At 55.7% G+C, this 19,752-nt stretch overlaps 1 protein-coding gene across 1 annotated transcript; it reads right to left on the bottom strand.

The window, feature by feature from the left end:
- Positions 1-1,182: 1,182 nt before the first annotated feature.
- On the bottom strand, positions 1,183-13,219 carry ADAMTS15 (ADAM metallopeptidase with thrombospondin type 1 motif 15). Its single transcript, XM_048328980.1, has 8 exons — positions 12,107-13,219; positions 7,755-7,887; positions 7,086-7,253; positions 6,407-6,690; positions 5,635-5,812; positions 5,357-5,538; positions 4,585-4,760; positions 1,183-4,155 (listed from the first exon to the last, which is right to left on the bottom strand). The coding sequence occupies exons 1-8, from the start codon at positions 13,019-13,021 to the stop codon at positions 3,375-3,377; spliced, it is 2,817 nt and encodes a 938-aa protein (XP_048184937.1). The 5' UTR covers positions 13,022-13,219; the 3' UTR covers positions 1,183-3,374.
- Between the last annotated feature and the right edge of the window lie 6,533 nt (positions 13,220-19,752).

Below are 19,752 nucleotides of genomic sequence, written 5' to 3'. Positions count from 1 at the left end.
CAAGTAAATATTTGGAGATTGTGTGGGGTTTTTATCTCTCCGGGTGATCTTTAGGGGCACCTGGTTAAAAGTGTGGGGCTGTCACCTGGAGGAGCAAGGTGATAGTTTTAACTGAACAGATACTTGAGGCAGAAGTTATGGCTATACTGGGTGGAAATCTTCCTCCCTGTTCCAAATAAATTCATTTGCAGCTGGTGCCTTTGCAGTGTGGGATATTTTGAGGTGAAAGTGAATTTTACTCTGAGGGGAGGCACAGGCAATAAATCCTTTATATCCCTGTAGGAGCTGCTGAGGGGGAAGGCTCCCAGTTGTGTCCGTTTCTTCATGATTAAACATTAGGGAGAAATTCTCACACCCCTGGCACAGAGAAACTGTGACTGCCCCATCCCGGGAAGTGCCCAAGGCCCGGTTGGACAGGGCGTGGAGCAGCCTGGGACAGTGGAAGGTGTCCCTGCCCATGGCAGGGGGTGGGATGAGATGAGCTTGAAGGTCCCTTCCATCACAAACCATTCTGGGATTCTGTGATGATGAAAAGCAAACTGAGCTTTCCCCCCCAATAAAACACATGAAATTTGCCAAATCATTACATCATAACAGGGAAATAAATTGCATTTGCTGGGGGAAAATAAAATCCCAGGCACTCAGCTGAGAGCTGGAGGGGGTGACATAAGGCATCCCTGAGCTGACACGGCCCAGGAAAAGGAAGGGCTTTATCTCACCGTTGGCCCTGGTGCAACAGGGAAGAAAGAGCTCTGACTCAGGGAGGGTGTGCTGAGAATTTCAGGAGAAACACACAGACAGGGTTGTTCCAGGATGTGAGAGTGCTGTTCCAGCTTGCATCAATCCTTTTAACTCCATATTCCTGTTACCCTGACAAAAGAACATCCTGATTCAAGCCTGAGGAAAACCAACCTCTTTCCTTTAACATCCCCAGTTCCCTTGGGGCTCACAGGGACTGATTCACCACTGAGCTCCTTCAGCCTGGGTTTGTTTTTTACCAATAACCAATCGTGGAGCAGAACCAAGTCAGAAGAAACCTGTTGGGCTTTTAAAGGTGATGGTTTTGTTCTTTAGTTAAGGAGCTGACACTATAAAGGGGTCAGGATCACAGTAAGACAAGGAATGCCCTGCAGCCTCCAACAAAACAACTTTTGCAAGACCGTGTCCCCCGAGAACCAGGTGTAACTTTAAATACAGATTTATTTCAGGTTTGCTATTGACGCACAAACAGCAGAGATCGATGTTCAGTATACATGGTATACACAAAGCAGCCAGTACCATCGGCATCTCCGTCCTTCTGCTGCACCCTCAGCAAAAGAACCACACACAAGGAATCCCTCCCCTCCTCAGGAATGAGGCTGACAATTTCTTGGTGGCTTAGAAACCAGCTGTGGGATGGCAAGACTCTAAAGGGCAGCTCCTCAGAGCTCTGTCCCCAGAGGAAAGCGCAGCAGGCTCAGATATGCAGGAAAACCCTTGGAAAATGGATGGTATGTTCATGGGAATGGAGACCTGGAAGGGATTTCCTAAGAACATTAACTCCCGTTCCCTGCTGTGCAGAGCAACCACAACATCTGCTCCTGGCTCTGTGGAGCAGCGTGGAGACCTAAAATATTATTGTGTTGAAAAAGGCATTACATCAATCCAGGGAGGATGAGCCCACAAACATTGTCACCAGGAGTTTGAGAGCTGCTGGAAAGACCCCACAAGGGAACCCTCATGGCACCTGTCCCGTTCCTTGTCATTCTCACCTTGCTCACACCTTCTGGAGCCACCCAAGGGGCAACAGAGTCTCCACGTTGTACCTCCAAGGGACTGAACAAGCAAGGCAGGCTCCAAGCCTCTATTTGCTGACACGGAATCTTCTGCCTACCCAAAATCTGCATCTCATCCCTGAGATACCTTTCTGCTGATCCCAGTAACCACGCAGCTTGACCCAGAAGCTTTGGCCTGCCCACAGTCACAGCTCGTTGATTAAGAGGCACCTTCATCAGTGAGAAAGCAAAAAATTCAGCGCTGCCTGATGATTTGATCCGAGCAAGAGACCTCAATGATGGGTTCAATCGTGCTTGGGAGAGGTAAAACAGCCTCTGACCACAACGGGCACGATGCTACAAAACCATCAGAGGTGCAGAATAACCCCAGAATAACTGGAGGGGGAAGCTGGTTGTAGATGCTTTGCAGCAGCAAGAGGTTCAATAGTCCCTCGTTCCCTGCATGCCTGAACCCCACTGAGCCCCTCTTCCCCAGGAAAGCCAAAGACCCAAATTAATCTACCCAAAAGTAGATGCCAGGGAAGTCACCCCAGTTCTGATAGAGCTCAGGATATCTCAGGGAGGCTTTAAACAGAGGGAAAATACCCCAACCTGGTTAAAGATTGGAGACTATGGGACGTCTGGGCATGACATACTGGTCCCGTTAAGCATTGAGCACCATTTCCAGAGCAGAGTGAAGTATCAGCGACTGGGGGGGCTGTGTCTGACCCTGTGGAGCTACAGCACAGTTGCTTGTTGCTTTTTTGGAATGACAGCTCAAACCTCAGGTCCGCAGTGATCCCTTTTAGCCCTGAAAAGCTTCAGGTGGACCAGGCTGTAAAGGAGCGTCCAGATGTTCACACAGCCCCATCCCAAAGCACCATAGGAAACCTCAGGCAGGTGAGATCCCCTGGGAATAACACCAGCCCTGCTATGCAAGGTTTACATCCATCAGGAGGGGAAGAAGGAGGTTCAAAAAATACAGAGTTAAGCACCATAAAATTTACACTGGTCAGGTCATAAAAGTGAGGAGAGAATGAAAATAAAGCCACCACCTTCCAGCCTGACCCGGGGATGCTGCTGGGACAACAAAGTCACCACCAGCAAGCCCTGGAGGCATCAGTCCCAGTGCCTCATCGCACCGGTGGTCATTGCATTGGTAAATCCTTTTGGTCCTGTTTAGCATGAGTGTTGGGGGAGTCCAGGGAGAAGGGAGGTAGGGTTGGTCCTGGGAAGGTGGGGGGAGGCTTCATCTGTGCAATTTAGGGGCATCTCCCTGCCTGTACCACAGATCCATCACAGGCAGTGATGATCCTCCTCGTTTCCATCTGTCCCCCCATTTCCCAGCCTCCACCGGTGGTTTCCGCGTCGTTCAGTGGCTTCGAGGTAGATGTTCATTCCCGCTCTGTCTCCAAGCGACCTGGCTGGTAAAAGCCCTCTCTCCCAGGAGCATGGGGTTGTCCCCACACCCAGGTCCCTTTTTATTCCCATTTTTTCTTATTTTTCCCCCTTTTGCTATGTGCTATGGACATCTCCCCCACGCCCAACCTCTGGCGGCTGCTTGGCTGCACCCAGCCATAGGAACACCACGCCCTTCCTTGCAGACACCCCTTGACCTGCTCAGCACGGCCTCAAGGTGCAGAAATCCAGCTCCTGCGGCTTCCTCCGAAAATTGCAACTCTCCCGGGGCAGCAGGCGCCCAGTAGGGACCAAGCACTTCAACGCCCGTCTCTTGAAACCCCGACCGCAGCTCTTGGAGCAAGGAGACCACGGTCCAGCTTCCCAGGCCGGGCAGGGCTCCCCGCACAGCCGGACGTCGGCGGGGCGCTGCGCCGCGTCACACTCGGCGGCCGGCTGGCCGTAGGAGTCGCGACAAGCCACCGAGCGCTTCTGCAGGCCATCACCGCAGGTGACAGAACACGCCTCCCAACCGCCCACTGCCCACTTGTAGGAGGGGCGCTTGTAGCTTGGTCTCCCGCCATCCAAGCGGTTGGACAGGCTGAGGACGCTGTTGTTGAGGTCCGGTGGGGTCTTGCCCTCCTTCTTGTAGGAGGACTTTTCCTCCTTGCTCTCCTTGGGGAGGTAGAAGGAGTAGCGTACCCGAGGAGGGGTCATCTTTCCCACGGAGAGCACCTCCAGAGTCAGCGGTTCCTGGATGGGCTTGAAGGCTTGGAGGCTCTCGACGGCGGTGCCGGTGCCGCTGTACCGCAGGACGCTGCCCTTCACCATCAAGTCCCTCTCGACAGCCGAGACAATGAAGTGGCCGTTCAGCAGGTACTTGCCCTGCGCGTTCTTCAGCGCCAGGTAGTTGTCATCGCTGATGAGTCCTTTGTAGCCCCGCTGCCGGATGTCAATGTTGGAGGCGCCCGCGGGGATGACCACCACAAAGTTGTAGCCGTGCCTGAAAGAGAAGAGCAGGCAGGGCAGGACATCAGGCACAGGGACATCGTGCTACTGCATTACTTCAGCCCTCTACAGCTGCAGCCCTGAGATCCTCCCACCCCTACATTTGTCTTTGTCCTGTGAAGATCATTTTAAGTCTCCTCCCTGTGTTGAGGTTTTTCTAGGCTGATGTCACCCAGCTACAGGAAGATGCTTCAGCTCCTCTGGCTCAACAGCACTCCACCAGCAGAAGTCAACAGAATATTAAATGTGTCCCGCTTCTCCTTCAGAGCCAGCCCAGGTCTCTGTGCAGTGATGGACATGAGCACCAGCAGATTTTGCTCGGGCTGGATTTATCCCATCACCATCTCCACGACCTTCCTGCATCCCCCACACCAAAACACAGAGCTGGGAGAAGGGGAAGCATACATGGTGACCAAACACTCACATGGGTTTGGTGAACAAGCCCGAGACCTTCTTGCAGCTCTTGTTGTCCCCTCCACAGACACTGCATTTGTCGAACTTCTTCTTGGAGCCCAACTTCCCATCACAGCCCGCCTTGATGCATTTGCCCTGGACGCAGACCGAAGTGGAGTCCGGGGAGCAAGGGGTGCCATCCACAACCTAAACCAGGTGAGCAAAACAAGCTGCTGCATTTCCCTCTCACACCCCCCGAGGTCCCGCAGCTGTGTCCGTCCAACCCCAATCCATCCGACCGATCCTGAGGAGATGCCAGCAGCACCATGTCGCTCTTTGCTCATGTTCTGCTTTGAAGGCAGGATTTTTGGGGTCTCTGAGAAGAGATGGATGGGACTACATCCCTTTTCTGCTCCCATCTGCAGAATTTCCTGCCCTTTCCATTGCAGGGAACAAGCTGCACAGGGGACACTGCTGACACCACCCCGCTCAGTCCCATGTCTGGACAGCCACCCTGTCCTGCCCATTGCTTCCCCAGTACCATAACTATCATCCTCTACCCCAGGACTACAGCAGTGTGCCAGAGGCACCTTTACAAGAGGTAAAAAATGAGGACTTCCAGAGGAAGACCCTCCATGGACCAACTCCAGCCCCAAGCTAATTCATACTAGACTGGTGGACTCCCCTCCTCTACCACCTCATCTAACACCATCCACCCAGCAGACAATGAAAATCTATTCATTTCCAGGCAGCCTGGAGCCATCCCACTGTCCAGACACTGACCCTGGGGGTCTCTCACCAACCTTGGGTGCCAGCACATAGAAGTAGCCGGTGCCGTTAGCCCGGCAGATGAGCTTGCACTTATCCCGGGGCGAGACACCGGAGTATTTGGGAACCCAGGAGACGGAGGCAGTGAGGCGGTTTGTGCTGTGACTGTAGCCATTGAAAGCCTCACACTGTTCCTCACGGAAACTCTTCCCTGGCACTGAAAATAAGAGGGGTGTGGTGTTGGGCACCAGCCTGGACCTCCAGCTTTAGTTTCAGGGGGTTGTTACAGCTCAAGCCGAGCTCCAGCCCTTACCTGCAGCAGCACAGGGCTCCAGGTTGCAGGAGCGGTACTTGACACGGATGCCCTCGCAGTAGGAGCCCCCGTTGGCCGGCACGGGGTCGCTGCATTCCCGCCTGGCCAGCTGCACCCCACCGCCGCACGTCCGTGAGCACGGCCCGTACGGCGCCCACTTGGCCCAGCCACCGTCCACCTGCAGGGATGGACGGGATGAGGCACTGCACACCCTTCACTGTCTCCACAACTCACAGGCAAAACCTCCAACTGCCCACAAACCTTCCTTGTGAGGGGAATCCAAAGGGCAGACACTGATCTTTTCTCTGTGGTGACCAGTGGCAGGACCCAAAAAAGTGGTCTGAAGTTGTGACAGGGGAGGGTTAGGTTGGATATTAGGAAAAGTTTCTTCTCCCAGAGGGTGGTTGGGCACAGAGCAGGCCCCCCAGGGAAGTGGTCACAGCCCCAAGCCTGGCAGAGCTCAAGAAGGATTTGGACAATACCCTCAGGCATGTGGTGTGACTCTTGGGAATGGTCTTGAGCAGGGACAGCAGCTGGACTCAATGATCCCTTCCAAAACAGCAAATTCTGTGAGACTTGCCCAGGGCTGGCTGGAGCAGAGCAGCATCCTCACTCCTTGAGAAATACACGATACCCAAGGGATCACCAGCTCTTCCCACATCAGTGTCCCCACGCTGGCTCTCCACCATCAGGAGGTTGGGGATAGCTCCACCAGCACCCACTCAGAGCGACCCTGCGGGATGTTTTTGGGGCTCCTGGCACAGGTACTCACCCTGTACTTACTGACGTTGTGCCTCTCCACGCAGGTGCCCTTGAGGCAGAAGCGCCCGTCGCCGCAGCCGGTGCCGTCAGCCCAGGGGAAGTGCCGGGTCTGGCAGACGATCTGCCCGCGCGCCTTCCCCGTGCACCAGAGCTTGGCGCAGTACTGCATGTAGGGGCAGGGCTTGGAGCCCACCCCGAAGGCCAGCTCGCACTGCTGGTTCAGGCTGTAGCTCGTCCCTGGCAGGTCTTCGGGCAGCGGGATGGGTTTGGCAGGCTGGTCCAGCAAACAGTCCCCTGCAGGAGTGGGGAGAGGGGGTCTACCAGGTCCTGGGGGATTGTATGGAGCAGAGTGGGGAGGGAAAGCACCGCTGCAGGGAGATGAGGGAGGGATTGGGCCAAAAGTATCCAGGTGCTACCCCAGGGATGCTCTCGATCTTGGCTGTATCCTGGACACAGGTGATTCCATCTCCTGGGGATGCCAGAGCTGTGCCAGCAGCCTGAGTGCAGATGTCACTGCTGGGGACACCCAGGAAGTCTGGACGCTACAGAAATGCTGCCAAACTCCCATTTTTCTCTAAATTTGTTTACAGAGCCAGGAGATGAAGCACTCTACAGCCAACCATCTTTTCCCAGTAAACACCTGCAGGGACAGACCTGTTCCTAGGGGATAGGGACAGAGGAGGGCTCACCGTGGCCACTGTCAAGGAAGTCGGTGATGATGGCAGCGCTGCAGGCTGACCAGGGGTTGGCACGGTCAATCTGGATGAGGGTGGGGGACATCATGTGGTTGGTCTTCAGCCGGCCGAAGACCTCCTCACAGGCCTTCACGTTGTCGTGGGGCATGTTGAACACGTGGCCTGGGGGTGGGATAAGGGAGGCAGCATGAATAACCCAGCATGGCACGATGAGCAGGGACCGGGGCAGACCCTTGCAAGCATGGCAGCTGTGGACAGCCCAGAAGAGTCAGCAAACATTCCAGCTCTCTCCTGGATGCCTCATGCACGTGGAAAGCACACGGGAAAGGAAGGGCAAGGGAAATTGTGAAGAGAAGGTGACAGGTGACTTCAGCACTTGCCCCACTCTCTCCTCCCAGAGGCAGGTGTGCCGTCTGCCTGTTATTTCAGGACTCCTGAATCCTGGAAACCCAGCTGTGGTAGCAACCATGAGAGCAAAGCTTTTTGCTTCCTCAGCAGTCCTTTCCCACCTGGCTCAGGGAGACTCTTGTACCCAAGGCACAGTTTCCCTATCACCATGTACCGCCTATGGTCTCATCTCCCAGAGGCTGGAACCAGGGCTATTCTGAACCTTGCCAGCTCCTGGAATTCCCCTGAGAGGAAGAGGAGAGCTGGGAGCCTTACCCAGCTCATGGGCGGTGGTGAAAGCCGAGGGCAGCCCATCGTCCTCGATGACGGAGCAGCTGCGCTTGGGATCGCACATGGTGCCCACGTCTGCCATTCCCAACGTGTCACAGGTGGTGGCACCACACAGGTCCTGCCAGTCACAGAGGGAAGGGGTTAGTTCTGGGGACAGCACAGACATCACGGTTCCCCTTTCCCACCTCATCCCTGGTGTCCCACACACGGGGAGCTACTGATGGGAAGAAAGCCCAAAGGGGTGGGAACCACACCAGGATACGGAGGCAGGAAACCTCAATCCTAACCCAGGCCAGGCTGCAACGGTGCGTTTGCACTTAACCCTGGCAACAAGGATATGTGTAGCATCCTGCCCTGCCTTCAGCAACAGCTTTTCCTCCCCAAACAGCTCCTCCGGCCAGGGTGGAGCTGGTTTTGTCATGGAGGAGTCAGTCTGGTTCCCTTCTTCTTAAGCGTGAGCTCAAGGACTAGACCCAGGTGGGTGGATGGGAACACATCTGGCCTTGGACTCAGGGTTGAACCACTTCTCAATCTCATTTCTCAGCTTCTTCCAAGGAACAAGAAAGCCCTGGACCAGGTCCAGAGGTTTCCAAGGCTAGAGAAAGTGCTCCTGCCTTTCTAAGACACTCTGCAGCCATCCTTCAAGGAGCAACCAAGCCCAGCTGATCAAAGGAGGAACCAGCCCAGGCTTCCACCCCCAAACTGAGGACAGCCAGATCCTACATGGATGTTGCCAGGAGAGAGGCTGGGAAGGGTCTCATCCTAGGCAGATCTGCCCTTCTCCAGGTGCTGGTGCTAAGAAAAAAAGTTCATTTAAGAAACAGCGGTGCTGCAGCCTGGCAGTAACCTTGTCCCAGGTGCTCCCTTCCCCTGCTGGGATGTGGTTTTGGTTTGGGAGGGCTGGAGCATCATCCCCTCCCTTGGTGCTGCCCCAGAGGTGCCGGGGAGGCATGCAGTGGGCAGGGAGCTGTTTTCCACATGAAAAGAAAAGTAAGGGACTCACTGGGCACTCCCATGCTATAAATAAGTGTGATTCATGCTCAGCACTCGCCCAGCCAAAGCGCCTGGGTTGCTCAAAATCCTGCAGGAGCTGCTGTGCCAATATTTCCAGCAAGGTTTCCAAGCTGAAGGCATTCCCGCGCAGGCAGGTTCAGCCGTGGGTAAGTAACAGTCCTGATGACTTCAGAGAGCCCCAGCCAGGGCTGAGATGGCTTTAACAGGAGACCTGGGGCTACAGAGTGTGGAGGAACAGGCAAGACCATGACTTCCAGAGAGGTGACGTGAAGAAATGTCTGGGTCTGCACTGGTGGTGGAAAACCCCATCACACAACTGGGTTCAGCGCTTTGCTCTGCACCAATTTTCCCCACCAGCTGGGACCCTGCTGCACCCTGATCCCATCACACATCCATGTCAGCAGGGAGAAGAGGTGGCAACCCCACGTTGCAGTGGCAGGGCCACCACTGATGGGCACAGGTTGATTCATGGTGCTGGCAAGACCAGGTGCAGAGTCCCAGTCCCAAAACACCACCAAGAGCCAGTGCCACCGCCACGCTGAGCTAATCCAGGGGTGCAGCTTGCCCAGGCCCCCCCTGCCTGTGCTCTGCCCAGGGCTGGGGGTTTGGAGGTGAGGATGGGGCATGGAGAGGAATGTCACAGCTCACAGCTCCCCGCTCACTGCTCTTTGAAGAGCTCTTTCCTCGCCAGCACAGCAAGCTTTGGCTCCCGGCCCAACACCTGCACTGACACACTGACCCACTTCTCGTTCCGAACCTCGCTGGGATACACGACCAGCGGCTCTTCAAGGGGTTTTCCCTCACTCCCCACCTCAGGACAGCCTGGGGATGCCAGGCAGCATCTCTGGGCTTTAATGAGAGCCCCTGATCCTGCACCTAAATACCTCCTTCAGCCCTGCCAGCTGTCGAGCCTGCTCAGGAGGGGAGGAGAGAGAAATGAAACAGGTTCAGGGTGGGAAAGCGCCGTGCGAGGAGCCGGCTCTGCCTTTGCTCACTGTCACCGGTGTCCCCCGCTGCCGGCACAGATGCAGGGAGGATGCTTGGCCCCCAAGGGGCTGCAGGCACCCTGCTCAGTGCATCAGCACTCTCCTGCCAGCCTGACCTTCCTGTATGGGGCCTTCCAAGGCTTTTTGTCATCCCTTGTGAACTTCTCAAGATGTTCCACAGCTCAGTTAGGGGGATCCTTGTGGCTCGTGCATTAATTCACCTACTCAGAGTCATAAGCACTCTCCCTACCATGGAGGCTTCCCGTGTGCATCCAAAGCAATTCCAAAAAGCTGAGGCTTGAGCTACAGTTTCCAAATTCCCCCACAGCATCTGCCACACGCTAGGCTGCAGCCAGATGTTCCTTCATGCAACATCCCTTTGGTTTCACAGCAAAGCAAAGATGTGCAGCAAACGTTTGCTGGTGAGACATCAAGGTCCAGGATGGGTGGGAAGAATGGACAAGCCCTTTGCCGTGGTGTGCAAGGATATTTCCAGGAGGCAGGAGTGCAGCTGAAGGCTGGATGCTCTGCAGGACCCTCCAACAAGCAGCAGCTCAGGTAGGAAGGGGCATCTGCACCCACGAGCTGGTGAGGACTGAGCTTCCCAAAGGCAAATCCATCATTCAGCATGACCGACGTCAGGAGGGAGCAAATCCAAGCAGTAAGAGAGCCCCATTTGTCAGCAACTCATCAGCACAACTGAAAACTGCCTATCAACCAGCCTGGAGGTGAAATTTAAGTCGGGGGCTTATGTAACAGCTTTTTGGCAGGAAGATAAGCTTCGGGGTGTCAGGGGACCACAGATGGATGCACTCAAGGAAGGCAGATGTCTCCCTGACCGTGTGCCTTTGCATTGAGCTTGCTTTGGGATTTCAGGAATGGATGGTTTAGCAATGTGTAAAAAATGCAGCCCAGACGTGATCCACGTCTTTTAAATCGCTGGGACCGACTCTGTCCCACGTGCAGCTCCAGTGACCTCACTGGGTTTCCACCAGAGGTGGAGCTGGCTTGTCCCTGCAGAGGTGTCAGCATGTCCTCCTCTTTGAGCAGCCCCGTGCAGGCAGGAGCTGCTCCAGCAGCCTGGGCTTCAATCCTGTCTGTGCTCCCATAAGATTTACAGCTGGCCCGGGGTGGGGTGGGACAAGAAGACAGACAGGACAGGACAAGATCTCACACGTCCTGCACAGCACCATTCCTGCTCCAGGCCATTGTCAGCCCTCGCTGAGCCAGGCAAAGGACAGCTGAACTGAGCTGGACACTATATCCTTCCCACCCACAAGTGCTTGACCTGGAAAAATGTTTTGGGAATGGTCTCCCTGCCACTGAGGGGAGTTCCTGTCCTGTCCCTAATCCAAAAACATCTGGGCAGGGATAGGAGAAGGAGAAAATGCAAGGAGCCTTTGCTGCCAAAGCCTGCAGCAGCCAGGATAAGACGTGACTGTCCTCTCCAAGCTGGGCTCATCCTCCTCCCATCCCATCAGTGATTTTGGGATGCAGGCACTGAACCGATGTCCACACTGAGACAGGACTACAGGGAAGGAGGAACAGTGGGGGAAGGCTCTGGGAGCTTTGGTGTCACCCAGTTTGTGGGGGTGGGAGGATGCAGAATTTATCCCACACCCCACATCACCACGGAGCCGTGCCAAAGGCAGCTCCAAGCCCCTCTCCCACCGCAGGGATGCAGCCAGCCCACGGCAGTGGTGGCAGTGGCTCTCCCCTCTCCCCCACTCGAGGGCTGTAGCGCTGGCTGAATCTCTGGTGCTTCACTTCCAGCCCTGAACTGGGTCCATGCAGCGCAGCCAGTGCTGAGGAGAGGTCCAGGTTCTCAGGAGGACCTTGCACATGAGTCAGAGGAAGCAGGGAGAGGTTTTTTCTTGGCAGGTGGCACTGTGAGCTCTTCCCAGCTGGGGAGGGGGAAGCGGGACCATGCTCCTCCTTTTCTGGGCTCAGACCTCTCGTCTCAGGGTGCACGCCAGAGCTGCAGGGCACTTGCTGCCAAGGCTCCTGCACGGAGGCAGGAGATAGAGCGGCAGGTTTCTGCCCGTGGGGCAACCTGCCTTGGGCACCTCCTGGCCTCATTCACCCCACGGCAGGGATTCTTCCAGGCTGATAGCCAAAACCTGCCCAAGGGAAAGCAAGGGCTGGCTCAAGCCGGCTTGCTCCATGCCTCTGCTCCCCCCACCCCAGCATCTGACAGCGGAGGTTCCCTTGGGACAGAGGAATCAGCCACAAGCACAACCTCCCCCACCATGCACACAGGTGGCAGAACACCTTAGCCCAGCGCAGGGCTCCATGACAGGGAGGACAGCTCCTCCGGGCCGTCCCCCCTGCACCCACCTGCTTGGTGAAGAGGATGGCGGTGTCCCAGTACTCGGGGTGCTTGTCGCTGACCTTGTTCCACTTCTTCTGCCAGGCGCAGAAGTTGCGCAGGGTGAGGGCGGCGTTGCTGGTGACTTTGGGCCCCTTGTCATCCTGCCCGATGAGGAGAAACTTGACTACGGAGATCTGGATGGGGTTACGGATGCTGGGGTGCTTGTAGAGGCGGGCGGCCGTGGCCATCAGGGTGAGCAGGTAGTGCTGGAGGTCATCCCCGTGGAACTTCACCATCGACTCGTCGGCCACCACCAAGGTCTCCACGTAACGCGGGACCGAGGCAAAGCGCTTGGCCCGACCGCCTTTCCCCCCCGCACGCCCCCGGTACTTGTCGAGCGCCTGCAGCACGCCGGGGGTGAGCCCGGAGCCCACGGCGCAGCGGGATGCTCCGGCCCCGACGGGGCGCTCGGGGCTGCGGCGCTGCAGGCGATGGAGTCCCCCGGCCGCCCCCCCCGCCAGCGGGCTGATCAGGTACTCGGCTCCCCGGTAGCCGAAAGCCCCCCGGAGCCCCCCGCACAGGCTGAGGGCGGCGAAGGACTCGCGGTCGGCGTTGACATCCCCCGAGTAGAAGCAGTGGCGGAGCGCGGGCAGCGGGCGGGCGGCCGCCCCCAGGTAGTGGGCGGCGAAGGCGGGCGCGATGAAACGGGCGTCGGGGGAGAGGTGGAGGTAGAAATCCTCCCCGAAAGCCGAGAGCTGGATCACCACCGCCTGTCCCCCCCGGGGCGGCTCGGCCGGGCCCCCCCTGAAATAAGCCGGCCCGTTGATGTCGGGGTCCAGGCGCAGGGGAGTGACCAGCGCGGAGTCGGGGTCCGGGGGTCCCCCCGAGGTCAGGCTCAGCCCCGGGGCGCCCAGCAGCAGCAGCGGCAGCAGCGGCAGCATCGTCTCGGCGGGCTCAGGCCGGCGGCATCGGGGTTCGGGGGAGGCGCGGGGGGGAGAAAGCAGGACCCGGCCCCCCCCTTCCTCCTCCTCCTGGACCCGCGGAGGCTGGAGGAGCGGAGCGGCCCCGCCGGTACCTGCTTTGCGGGGCGCACGGCGCTTTTATAGCGCGGGAGCGGGGCGCGGCTTGGCCCCGCCGCAGCCACTCCGGGCCGGGGGGCCGGAGCCGAGCGGGGCCGAGCGGGGCCGGCGGAGGAGCGAGCGGAGCCGGGAGAGAACCGCGCTCCACCCGGGGCTGCCACCGCCTCCCCGGGGCGGAGCGGGGTGGGGGGGCGGCACCGCGGTGAGCACGGGAGGGGATGGAATGATGGGGTGGGATGAGATGGGATGGGATAGGGTGGGATGGAACGGGATGGGGGTTTGAGATGGGGCGGTATAGGGGGTGGGATGAGATGGGGTGAGATGGATGGGATTGAGGAGTGGGATAGGATTGTGTGGGATGGAACGGGATGCGAAGGGTTGGAACAGTATGGAACAAGGGGTGGGGTGGGGTGGGGTGGGGTGGGATGGAATGAGGTGGGGTGGGGGACTGGGGTGAGATTCAATTGAGGAAATAGGATAGGGTGGGATGGGATGGAGTGAGGTGAGATGGGGTGGGATAAGGGGTGGGATGGGACGGGCTGAGGTGGGATGTGAGGGGTGGGACAGGATAGGGTTGGGGTGTTGGATGGGATGGAGTGGGAGGAGACCCTCTTCACTTTCATTCCTGCAGCAAAGAGGGAAACTCTGCAGCCCCCCAGGGATGCTCCCACCTGCCAGGCTCCCTCCTGCTACTCTCCAGTTTTTCTGGATCCTGCTCTAAGCAAAGTGATGGAGCTCTGTGACCCCGCGGGGAGGGGGCCTCTGGTTACAGGAGGGGTGTGCAGGGAAGATAAAAGGTCATAGAATCATTGAGTCATGGAATAGTTTGGGTTGGAAGGGACCTTTAAAGGTCAGCTATTCCAGCCCTCCATGCTCTGCTCTGTGCTGGTATTTTGGACAGTTCAGTGGAGAGGGGAACCCGCTATTTGGCAGCTGAGGGCTTAGTTCCCTGATTTATTCAGGAAGATGAATGTTTTTCACAGCCATGGGGTGTCTAGCACTGAGATCTGGGCTCTGTCCCTCCATGCATCTCCAGACCCAATGAAACACCGCCCCAACAATTCCTGCATTCACACTGGGGGGATCCCTCTTCTCCCGAGCAAACCAGCTTCCAGTGCACGGGGCTCCAGCTGGGGGGCAAAGGTGATCTCTGCTTCTGAGGTGGAGCTCGGCCTCCCTTCATCCCTGACCACCAAAGACAGCACTCCATAAGTGTCAGCACCTGCAGTATCCTCTCCTGACAGATCACAGGACACCTTGTATGGAGTACGGGGGAATTCCCCATGCCCACCAAACACGGGGATCGCCAGAACAGGCTGTGGAGGGCGCTGGGGCAGTTAATGCTCTTGGGAGGTAGAAAGATCTCACTGTGGATGGGATTTTGGGGGGCAGAACAGCTGAAAGGAGAGCAGTGAAGGATCCTCAGCAACAACCTGTAACTGAGGAACAGATTTATCAGCACCGAGAAGCACCACGGTTTGGTTTAGTGAGAAAATGAAGGCCTCTCATGGACAAGCTGGCTTTGATGTGATTTCAGAAAAGATTGGAATCCTTTGAAATCCAAGCACAGCTGAAGAATGTGTGCACTTATGAAACAGAATTGCCTAAGGCACAGAGCCCACAGCCCACAGCCCACAGCCCTCAGCCCACAGCCCACAGCCCGGCTCATTTTGCTGTCAGTGTGTCCCCGTGCTGCGGTTTGCTGAGTCGTGTGCCTTGCAGCTGAACTTGTGACCCCAAAAACCAACTGACTGCACTGGGCTGATGGAATCAGGGATTTTGTCTGCTGGCCAAAGTGCAGCGTGCCCAGGGGTGTTGGTAGTGGGCAGCACAGGGAGTGGAGGAGTGACGGAAAGAGGGACTTGAGCATCTTGAGGTGCCAGGAGGGAACTTCTCCTTCCCACACCCTTGCTTCGCTCAGCAGGATGAGTTTCTCCAAAAACCACAGCAGCATCCAGTGTGCCACAGGTCCCAGAGCTGCCACCAGCTGCCTCAGCCTAGAGGTCATCAAGCCAGAGTTAGTCACTGCTGCCCCAGGAGCTCCAGCCCCTCCATCTGGGAACTCTCATCAAGAGGATGAGTCAAACCGAACTGGCAGGAACTTTATCTCCAGCCTGGAAAATATCTGATTGCCTCCTGATGGGGAAAGGCAGGCAGCAAATGCGAGTGGTTTGGCTGTGCCTGGGCTGAGAGCCGCTGCACCCGCCAGGCACAGGACTCGCCGTGTCCCATGATGCTGACAGTGTGCCAGCATCCCCGGGCTGGAAGCTCAGCGATGGATCAGCCGACTGCTCTGTCCCAGCCTCCCCAGTCCTCGCTCTGAACAGCTGGGAATCACCCACCCCAAGGCAGGTTGCTTTGTTTGCCAACCAAACCACCTGCATTGCCCACGGGGAGCAGGAAAGCTGCGGAGTACCAGGAGCACACATTGGTCACCTTTCCAGGCAGCTCCAGGAATGTTTCAGGGCGCTCCATAGAAGAAGGAGGAACACTCTTTTCTAGTTTTCCCCTTGCTCAAGGATGTGGTTTTTCTCTCTGGGGACGAACCAGCAGTTGCTTGCTCCCCACACCTGCAGGCAGGAGCTGGTCCGAGGTAACACCTTGGTGTCACTCCACGTCTTTCCAGGTGCTTGGGGCTGAGCCTGGCGGCTCCTCACCCCCTGCAGTTTGTCTGGATTGGATGGAAATGGGATGAACATGTGTGACTTGAAGGAGAGCACAGGAAAGCAGGGAATGGAGATGGAAGATGCCTTTGGAACTTTCTGGGCAGCTACAGATAATGCAATCTATTAAGGTGTATAAGGGGAATTCTGTTTCTACTTTGATTTTTGTCCGGAAACCACTTTAAGGTAAAGCCTATCTCACTCAGGCTTAATCCACTGCTCACTCTGATCTTGAAATATCAGTGTGAGCTGGTCTGCAGCGTGGATTCTCTTTCTCCCACCCTCCTCTTGCTTCATCCCAAGCATCTCCAGGAAGCAACAAGTTACTTTGTGTCTTTTATTCATCGCTGTGATGCAAATTTTTTCATTTTAAAATACAAACCAGAAAAAAATAACCACCTCAAACCTCACATATCTCTTGGATGTTCCAGTTCACCAAATAAATAGTTTTAAATAGACCATCTGAGAATTTTAGGCCAAAGATAGAGTGGAAAGGTGGTTAAGGCAGGGAAAACTGGCACTCAAGGCCTTTACTTGACTTTGGCTAAAGCATTGGCATATCAGAGGCTTGGGCTCTCACCCAAAAGTTCAAGCTGTGCTCTCCCAGCTCCCCATGACCTGGGCAGGAAGGAAGACTGTCTCCAGGGATTGAGGGTGAGTCAAAGGGCATTGTTAGTCAGTTTTCCAGGAAAGAAAGGCTCGGAGAAAAAAAAATCCAGCTGGGTTTGGTCAGGTCATTAAGAGTAAGATACGCAAGGAACCTGAGCATGTGGAGGACTCAGTGACCTAAAACCTGCCCCACCCTTGGGCCAGGAAGACGCTGGATTTAATTAGCTTTATCCTGACTGGATGATAGGACAGGAGATGGGCAGGGTGCTCCTGCTGGGGTTTCCCACACTCTCCTGCACAACAGGGATGGTGGGAGAGGAGGGTCTTTGCATTCAAGGTCTTCAAGCACATATCTGTGTGTCCCGCAACAAAAATCAAACCAGCCTGCTCCCCCTGTGCACAGGAGAAGGATCCCTGTGCCTCATCCATCCCTGCTGCCTTCCCACATGGTCCTGACACATAATGTCACCTCTGGAGTCTGGCAGGGTTTCCATATGGGAATATCATGGTATGCTGAAAAAAAAACCCAACAGTACTCTTGGTTTTGCCTGATTTCCAGCTGGTATTACAGGTCCTGGGGTTGCTGAGAGTTCATTCCCTCTGAAAGCATCTCAAATCCCCCCTCTCTTCACTGCCCTTGGTATTTAAGGCTTTCTCCTGTTTGAGGAAGAGGGACACAGGTTTTTCCAGGATGGTTTGAAACAGAACGCGGAAATTTAGAAGAGCCAGATGAGAGTCCCACACATCCCCAAACCCGGTATCACGTGTTTCTTATCACCTTCAGCTGGAGATTTATGACCCAGGACTGCCAGCACTGTATTGCTCCCACCTGAGGCAGGGCCCATCCTTGATTAATTCCCTTTAGGGGATGCCTGTGTCAGGAGCACCGACACCAAAGGTGCACAAAGCCACCGAGCTTTCACGGGGGTGAGGCTGCAGGTCGGGGTGAGCCTGAGGGGTCGTTAAAATGATGAACATCTGGAATAAAGCTGGGCTGATGGAGATTCCAGCTCTGGAGGGTGCTTGTCACTCAGGAAAACCATTATAAAGTTCATTCGTTTTCATCAACCCATAAACCATGAGAGAGTGGGACAGAGAGGAGGGGAAATTTTCTTTATTATTATAATTATTATTTGTAGAAAAGAGTATTTTCATTCTAACACCCCATATTTGTTTAGAGAATTTAGGGGCTGCTCCGTAGGAAAAGCAGCCCTGCAGCAGGCTTGGAGGGGTTTGGAGGGTTTTAACCCCAGATCAGACACAGCTGTGGAGTTTCAGGAAGGACCAGACAATCCCTGGAGGATCTTCTCACTGTCCTGCTGGTCTCAGGACACCTTGGAAGCCCCAAGATCCAGACAGGAAGTAGAGAATGTTGGAAATAGGATTTAGCCCTTGATTTTGGAAAGCCATAAACCTGCTTCCCTTACACCTGGAGCTCCAAACCCACCCTGAGGCAAGGCTGCCCTCTGGTGCCACGTCCCTGCTCTGTAAATCCCGGTATGAAATTGAATGAAGGCAACGGATCAAAATGCAAATAAAAATAGAGAATAAATATGGAAAATAGAGAAAATTATAGGGGAAAAAAAATCTAAAGATTGTTTAGAAATTAGAAGTGGAATCCTTACAAATCACATCAAATCAAATTAAACCATCAAATCACAGCGTGGCTCTTGATGTGCCCAGCATCAAGGGCACCGAATGTATCAGAGGCAGCATCATCAGCTGATAAACCGAGACCCAGCCCGGATGTCCCTGCCCTTCCCTGACTCCTAAAAATCTTCCTTTCCCAAGCTTAGGGGGAATTAACCGGGAGAATTAGCCCAGCATCAGCCTCACAGCAGCCAGCCCTCTGGTGCTGCTGATAAATCAGCGCCAGGGATGAGCTGCTGCACAGTGGAGGCGTTCAAATATAGCACCAAGGGGAAGAAAAACTTTTTTTTATGGGGTACTCGGGTTTTGAGGCACCAAACCCTAAATCACCGCCACTTTTAAGGCAGGAGGGCCCTCTCGTGGCTGTGGCCATGGGGGCAGGGGAGGGCAAGGCAGTGACTACTGATTCAGCTGGCACATTTTGCTGCTTAATTCATTCCCTGGCTCCAAATCGAGCCCAGATCTCCCCTTTCCTCACAGGAACAACCATTTCCCTGACTCCCCCTTACCAACCCTCACAGCCAGGATGGTTTCACTGAAGGTAACTTGGCAGGATACAGGCCAGGACTCTGATTTAAAGCCCAGCTGCGTTTCTGGGAGAGATTTCCGCCCACCTGATTGCTCTAAATTAAAACTATTGGAAATATTCCTTCTGCTATCAGGTGCGGTTTGAGCTGGCTGTCCCTTCCCTCTCACTTTCCCAGCAGACTTCCAGGGATGGATTTAGGGTTTCCCACCGCAGCGTAGGGCAGCACTGACATCTAGTGGTCTCATTTCTGGGGCTTGGCGCTGCTTCTTTAGCAGCTCAAATAATTGTCCCAAGCATTTTCTCTGGGCTGGGGGCAGAAGGGAATAACTAAAACTCAGCCTGAAGCTGCAAATTTGGACGTTGAACCCATTTGCAAAGCAAGGAGGGGACAGCAAAGCACCCCAGGCTCCCCCGAAACGGGGCGATCCTGCTGCTGCAGAGCAGGAACAGCCAACGCAACGTGGGGCTCGTCCTGGTAGCCAAAAATCCCTGGGGAGCTGGGTGCGGGGCAGGAGCAGCCCTTCGGGAAGGGGGCAGGAGGGCCCTGCCCGCTGCCTGGCTCTGCAGGGCTGGGGACACGCACAGGGGAGCGGGGCAGACGTTTCCAAGCTGCTTGATCAAAAGGGTCTCTAAATCACAGTGACTGGGGAGTTAATGGCTTTCACATGCTCCGGCAGCCCCTGGAAATGAGAGCGGAGGGCGAGCTTTGGTGACGGCGCATCCCGCGAGGGGTTAAGAAGCAAGAAGCCCCAAAAAAGTCTCGAGGTGCTTCATTCTTCGCTGGGAGGAGGTGCAGAGGGGCAGCCAGGTGAGGTTTTGTTCTTGCCCAGCGCGTCTTTGGGCTGGTTTGTAACGAGCCCGGCGAGGCTACGAGGAATTCCAGCTACTGTTTGCAGAGCGAGCCGCTAATGAAAACCAGCGGTGCCTCCAAGCTAAGATGCAAGCACGTCCTCCCAGATCAAAGATGCAGCTCCGGGAGCGGAAAGCCGGGAATAAATTACATCCTGTTGCCTGCAGCCTCACCTGTCCTAGTTCAGAGCAGGGGCACCGCCTCCCTGCCTGCCCTCCTGCGGGAAGGCAAAGCCCGGGGAGATGTTGGCACCTTCAGTGGGGTTTGGGCTTGGAGGAGGCAGAGTCAGGGC

Source organism: Corvus hawaiiensis, chromosome 25, assembly GCF_020740725.1.
Source record: "Corvus hawaiiensis isolate bCorHaw1 chromosome 25, bCorHaw1.pri.cur, whole genome shotgun sequence".
Lineage (NCBI taxonomy): Eukaryota > Metazoa > Chordata > Aves > Passeriformes > Corvidae > Corvus > Corvus hawaiiensis.
This window is presented reverse-complemented; position numbering and strand designations above follow the sequence as displayed.

Excerpts from the sequence above, each read along its gene's own strand:
- ADAMTS15 (XM_048328980.1), bottom strand. The coding sequence starts at position 13,021 with ATGCTGCCGCTGCTGCCGCTGCTGCTGCTGGGCGCCCCGGGGCTGAGC. Across the intron at positions 7,888-12,106 it reads CCATCCTCTTCACCAAGCAG|GACCTGTGTGGTGCCACCAC; the intron begins GTGGGTGCAGGG and ends TGTGACTGGCAG. Across the intron at positions 4,156-4,584 it reads GGCTTGTTCACCAAACCCAT|GCACGGCTACAACTTTGTGG; the intron begins GTGAGTGTTTGG and ends CTTCTCTTTCAG.